The sequence below is a fragment of the Crocodylus porosus genome, unplaced genomic scaffold, assembly GCF_001723895.1.
Source record: "Crocodylus porosus isolate Cpor-Errol unplaced genomic scaffold, CroPor_comp1, whole genome shotgun sequence".
Taxonomy (NCBI): Eukaryota; Metazoa; Chordata; order Crocodylia; family Crocodylidae; genus Crocodylus; species Crocodylus porosus.
The window spans coordinates 46,951,046-46,957,634 of NW_017728909.1; the positions used below are offsets into that span (position 1 = coordinate 46,951,046).

Below are 6,589 nucleotides of genomic sequence, written 5' to 3' on the forward strand. Positions count from 1 at the left end.
TTTTTTTTTTTTTTAATTAAAAATAATTTATTTAGTTAGTTATTTTTTAATCCACCTTGGATAGTCTTGAATCCTGCTAATAAGAAAATACTCCCTTTCCTTTCTAGCCCATGTTCTTTTTTTTTTTGTTAATTCTGTTCACTCTTACCATCAGCAGCGTAACTGGGGACAGGGTGTTAGGGGGAGCAACAGGAGCAGCAGCACCAGGTGCTGTTTTTGGTGTGTGTGGGGGGAGGGGGGCATAAAAATCCCCATCACCATAATGGTGGCTGTGCATACTGTTGCAATTGGCACACTGCCCTGCTACATCTCTGCTCAACCCCTTTGCTTGGTTGCCTGAGTTAAAAGTTCCTCTTTTCTCAGTACAGTTTAGAAAGGAAGGATTTGTGTTTTTGATGATGCACAGAGGTTTCTCAAACTGAAAGGAAATATAGACCTTGCTTGAAAGGACAGTCAGCTAATTTCTTCTCTTCTAGTAGGAGTTCAGTTTATTATGAACTATACCAGATTTTTCTCCCATTTTGTAGGCATAGATATACCTGTGAGACACTGTCGCTGTAAATGGGTTACTTTGTTTTATAAATGTTTTTCTAATTTGCCTGGGTTTCGGGGGTTTTGTTTGTTTGTTTGTTTGTTTGTTTGTTTGGGGGTGTTGCTTAAATGCCTCCTAATTTCTTTTTTAAATCCATATTTGATACTCTAGCATCAGGCAAAAGCAGTCAAGCATGTTTATATGTTTTAAGAGAATCAAAGTACATTTTATTGTTGCAAAGGTGACTTGTACATTTCATGTTTAAGCACATGCTGCCCTCTGCTCTGTTATGCGCATCGTGTCTTCAGATGTTTAAAAATAAAGAAGTGACCTAATAAGCAATTGGTGGTATAGAACAAAAATAATCAAAGGTTTAGTCAATAACTCATGGAGTTTTGTATTGATAAATTAATTAAACAGATTTGCCTGTGTTCCTCAAGCCTAATGTGGTCCTGTTATGATTAGTTTTATAGAAAGGAGTGTTGTAACATTGAATGAAGGTAAATGATAAAAGAATAGCATAGTCACGAAGCCCTAAGTGCTCCCATTTCTAGTCACAGAGTGGTTTCAAGGAAAGAAGGCTTTCTTTGCACACCTGCAGTCACTCAGTGCATAGGCCTCTTGTGGTCAATGTTGATTGCTGCTTGTCTGTAGCAGAACAACAAATAATTTAGTGTGGTGTAACCTTCTGTGATTTAATATTATGCTTTTTGCCAGAACTGGCACAAAAATCTGTCTTTGGATAGTGACAATAATTATAGCACAGCTGTAGTTAAGGGTCTTTCAGAGTTTCCATTATAAAACCCTATAGTCAGTTTATAACAAACATGAAATTGTATTCTGTGCTTACTTGATATACAGAGGCTTTGCCTCAGTGAGTTCTGGCATAGTTTTTTTTAAACTTGAAAAGATATGGGGGGAATTGAATTAAATTGAATGAGTACAAAAGAAATAATTCACTAGGAGTTTTTGTTTTTGTTTTTCCTTTCTCCTTAATCCTTGGATTGTGCATTCTTTATCAGAAATTGTCGGTTGGTAGCATCTTTTGAATACTCCTAAAAGGGCAAAGACAGCTCTGATTTCCTTTACTTTTCTTAATATTAAAGGATTTTTGACTTGTATTGTAAATCTAGTAAAACAAGAAGTTTTGAATAACTGACTGTTTTTGCTGAGATGCTGAGCATGCGATTACCCAGGATGCTTAAATTACATTCTTTGGAATCCTACCTACTTCCCAACTCTGTCTTGCCTTTCAAAGAACAAATGTATTTGAGAACTTGTCTAGTCTTTTTATGCAGCTTTTTAAATTTATCAGGTTTTGATGTTCATGCTTTTGGGTTTTTTTGTTTTTTGTTTTGTGTGTGTGTTAGATAAAAAAGCTAGTGTATGTTTATCTGATGCGATATGCAGAGGAGCAGCAGGACCTGGCATTGCTGTCCATCAGTACCTTCCAGCGTGCTTTGAAAGTGAGTAAATATATAGTACATTATACGTGTATAGCTGTCTGATAAATGCATGCTTTGCTTTAGCCAGATGATCACAGTTGGCACTCAAGACGCTGCCTGTTGCTTACGTTATAACATACATGGGTTATCTGCACAGACTGCTTAAGTGTGTGCTACCTTTCAGTCCTAGTGGCACCTCTTAACTACACTTGGACTCTCTTTTAACTGCAGACTAATTAGCAGTATAAAGGGTGAAGCAAAAGCAGTTGTCAAATGACTATTTTTAGAAGCCTTGAAAATGGGGGAAACCAGTCAGTTTTTGGCTGCTAATATCCCACCACTGGCAGTGCTACAGACTTAATGGGCACTCTAACATTTACTTTGGCTAAGTACATAGCCTTTTCCAGTCCTGAAGCGACACACTCAAATGAAGAACATTGTAGTTAAAAAGTGTAGGGTGTATTCTAATGGATTGTTACAGAATAATGGAATTCCAGTTTAGTAAGGAACACTGTATGTGGCAGTTGATGTGTTAGTTCAAATGTGAGTCATATGACATGACAGATTTTGTTGTGCTTTTTTAATAACTATCAATAAAGTAACTAGTAGTTAAATATTTCTGTGGGGAAAAAGCAGGATGTAGATTATCTACTTCAAAATGTTACACTCTTAAACAGAAGCAGGAAGTAAAACTACCATTAAAACAAACAAACCTGTTTTTTACCAGCGTCTTCAAAGACTAGAAGTACTATGTTTACTCAGATGCCACATGTGCCTTTCCCCTCAAAACAGCCTTCAAATTGGGATGTCTTTAAGCAGGGAAGCTGATTTTTTTTCTTCACTAGAACAAAAGCATGGAGGTGGTGTGCTGTAATGGCTGCTACATCTCTCGGCAACTAGTAGTAGGGGCAGAGTTGGTTGCCACGCATAGGGGGTGCATGTGCATCCCCTGTCAGGCTGTGCTCCCTGTGTAGGTGAACGAGCAGGGGAGCAGGTGGGAGTGCCGGTGCTCCCCCCATGAGTGCTGGCTGAGGAGCGGGGTTGCCAGCAAAAGTGGCTGCACTGCTTCTGGAAGTGGCCACGGGACTTCTGGAAGTGGCACAGCTGCCTTTTAGTGAGTGAGATCTGCCATCAGTGCGATTGGCCTCTGGGAGACGCCCCGCCCCCTGTCACTGACTATTCTCAGGGGGGGCATGTGGTCCCCTGACTCAAATGGCACTAGCTGGCCATGGGCAGAGTCCAGAGTTAACCCTTTCACAATTGCTGCAAATTGGCAGTAACTTTTAGCTGAGCGGCCAAAAGTTGCTACCAATTCAGTAGTAGTTCTGAAAGGGATGAATGACACTGTGTAGTTTTTGCCTGAAGATCCATCGAGTTGGCTGGGGGCGAGTGACCTGCTGCATACATTCAGCTTGCAGGCATGACATGGGAATGTGGGGGATGGACACTTTGTATTCTGTAGTCTACCTTCCAGAAACAAGGTGTGTGTCTCATTTCAGGGCATGTGATACACAAGAAAATATGATGCATCTCTGTCCATGTTTTTCCTTCTTTCCAGGAAGGTCACCAGTGTTCTGGCTCTTTTCCCTAACTCCAGTAGGAATTTTTAGTTTTTTGCTAATCAACTTTGTGCTTATAAATTACTACAAAACCTTTAGATGCCAGATTTGGAAAAATTGTATGGTATCTGCATAACCCTGAACTTATAGTCTGGCTAGTAATGAAAAATGGTATTCAGGTAGATTACTGTGCCCACAATGGTTATAATAAACTCTCTGCATATGTTTTAATGCTAAATTTGTGTTAACATTTTTTTTGTTTTAGGATCCTAATCAGTTAATCCGTGCAAGTGCTTTGAGAGTTTTATCCAGCATCCGTGTGCCAATTATTGTTCCTATAATGATGCTTGCTATTAAAGAGGCATCCTCTGATTTATCTCCTTATGTTAGAAAAAATGCAGCCCATGCAATCCAAAAACTGTATAGGTAAGTAGCTTTTTACCATGAATACTGAAAAGCAATTTAAAAATCATTGAAGACTCTCTTGTTTTGTTTTAAATCTTCCAAACTGCCTTTTTAAAGAGGCAAAGAGGAACAAGTTTTCAAAGGCACCTGATCACCCACCTCCCATTAGGTTAGTAAGAGTTTTAAGTCCCTTTTGCAAATCTGTCCTCCAGTTCAACATAATGATGTTATGCTGTGGTTATGTAACATTTTTTCAATGTAGAAGGACATCAATATATGCTGTTGTCATTCAGTCTCTTTAGGTCTTTGTGATTTCTGCATTGATATACAAGTGTAGCAGAACTGTTCCAAACTTTAATCATGATTCATTTAGGATCAAAGTTAGGATGATGAAGTATCTCTACAGGATCATGCAGAGAAATTTGATATTAACAGCTGCTGTGTGCTCCCAAGCAGCAGCTTTCTTTTCCCCTTTAGTGCAGCTAAAATGTATGCTTGTCCATGTGCTGAAGCAACTAGTTAAAGTTAAGAACTTCTACCGTGTTTATAGTACTTGTGGATTAGAAGAACATTGAGTACTTCAGAAATGGAAGCTTTATTTACTCTACTAATTCTAATGTTATAAAAGCCTCTATCGCTGTCACACTTCATTTGCACTCTGATTGGCTGACTCAACGTGGGCCTGGGCCCAACACGGGGGGGCGGGGGAGGAGCGGGTGTGCCATGGTGACGGTAGGGCCAGGGGAGGACTGGGCCCTGGGCCTCATGCAGGGGTTGGGGGGAGGTGGGGACCAAGCCTGAGCCGAGGCAAAAGCCGGCCAGCTGTGGCACTGTGTGGTGGTGGGGAAACACATAATGGCCGGGCCCGGCCCGGCCAGGCCCAGCCCAGCCCAATTCAACACAGTAGCTGCGGGGGGAGGGGAGAAGCGACCCTCCTCCCTCTCTCCTACATCAGGCCTGAGCCCACTCCTCCCATCCCCCCTGCCACTGTCAGGTAAACCCAGGCCTGCCGCTCCTCACTCTGCCCCTCTGCCCCCATCCCATGGTAGCCTGGCTTCTCCCCACCCTTAGGCCTGGTCTTCCCCTGCATCGGGCCCTGGCCCACTCCTTCCTTCCTTCCCCCCGCCGCTGTGCCGGGGTGGGGGAGAGCAGGCCCCAACCCCAAACAGCAGGAGAGAAGGGGGAGCAGGCCCAGATGGGGAGGCCCTGGGCTTCATCCCCGCCCACATCCCCACCCGCCCCCCGCCCAGCCCAGTCATTCTTGATGGGCAGTTGGCTAATCAACTACTAACAGCAGAGACCTCAAACACCAATGAGATTTGTCTTTGTTGTCTGAGTCATGCACACATAAAGCGACATGCACACATAAAGCCACGGGTCAGAATTTTCTTGACACTATGGATTTCTATTTGAAATCTCTGGGTTTATCTTGTGAGTTGCATAGGTGTTTACATACCTAACAGTGTTACCACTATGTGGCACCCTCTCACACCTGTATAAAGGACCTAATGTGATACCATGGTTGAAAATTATTGCTCTAGAGGAGTGGTTCTCAACCTTTTTAGATTCAATGCACCCCTCCATAAAAACTAATTTATTTATGATAGTGTTTACCTGCTTGAAGATGGGCCAGGTTGGAGGAGGAGCAGCTGGTACACAAGAGCCTGTTCTTCAGTGAGTGAAGGCAGGAGGCTGGAAGAGAGAACTGGAGAGCCAGCGCTTATCTCCTTTTTCCTGGCAGTACCCTTCAAAGGCTGTCAGAGCACCCTCACTGAGAATCATAGCTGTGTTGTGGTTTTTCTGAGTTCTTTACAACAGAAGAATTGCTGTATTGTATTTTTGTAGCCAAAATACAAGTGAAAACTAAGCTGACATTTTCCAGGGTGTGCCTTGAGTCTAACAAGGTTGAGAACCACTGCTCTAGAGGCTCCCAAGTAGCCAAAATGGTTCTGATTTTTTTCACAACCTTTTACCACCTCTTTGCCAGTGCCTGTTTCACTTACCTGTCCAATCATATTTCTTTATACTGAAGAGGGAACTGATCCAATATTCTGTTCTTTCTTGCCTGCGTTTAGTGGCATGGCTTCTGGATAAATGTCTGACCCAGAAAGAACATTTATTAGTAGTTCAATCAATCTCAACAGCAGGAAGCTTACATGTCCAAATGGAAAAGATTTCAGATGTGGTGTGAACAGCACTGTCTGTGTCCAGTGCAATCAACAGTGCCTGATATATTGGACTAATTTTATCATTCAGAATTACAGGCCTCTTGCTCACTTCATTTATAGTACACTTAGCAGCTGTTAGGGTCTTCCATCAGTCTATAGACAATTCTACTATATTCTCAGAAGAAGTCTCAGTCAAATTTTTAATAGGACTTGCCAACAATATTGGTCAGTACTACGGTGGGATATTGGGATGTGGACATAGGACAAATTTACCACGGATAAAAATGGGCAGTGATTTAATTTACTGGCAGCTACCTTTTGGGTTTCTGCCAGTATGTAAGCTCTTACCCCATGGCAAGTTGGAGTACTGCGTCCAGTTCTGGGCGCCACACTTCAAGAGGGATGTCGACAGCATGGAGAGGGTCCAGAGGAGGGCCACTCGTATGATCATGGGACAACAGGGCAGGCCCTATGAGGAGA

The 6,589-nt window shown here is 42.4% G+C and overlaps 1 protein-coding gene across 3 annotated transcripts in view; it reads left to right on the top strand.

Annotated features, from left to right (window-relative positions):
* The window catches only part of AP3B1 (adaptor related protein complex 3 beta 1 subunit), a 291,241-nt gene that overhangs the window by 51,783 nt on the left and 232,869 nt on the right, over nt 1-6,589 (top strand). For 2 of the 3 annotated variants that reach the window (XM_019532203.1, XM_019532206.1), the window contains exons 4-5: nt 1,903-1,998; nt 3,802-3,962. The exons of the other annotated variant lie outside the window; for it this stretch is intronic. In XM_019532203.1, coding sequence (XP_019387748.1) covers nt 1,903-1,998; nt 3,802-3,962 — 257 coding nt within the window. The remainder of the gene's footprint in view (nt 1-1,902; nt 1,999-3,801; nt 3,963-6,589) is intronic. 3 annotated transcript variants of the gene reach the window in all.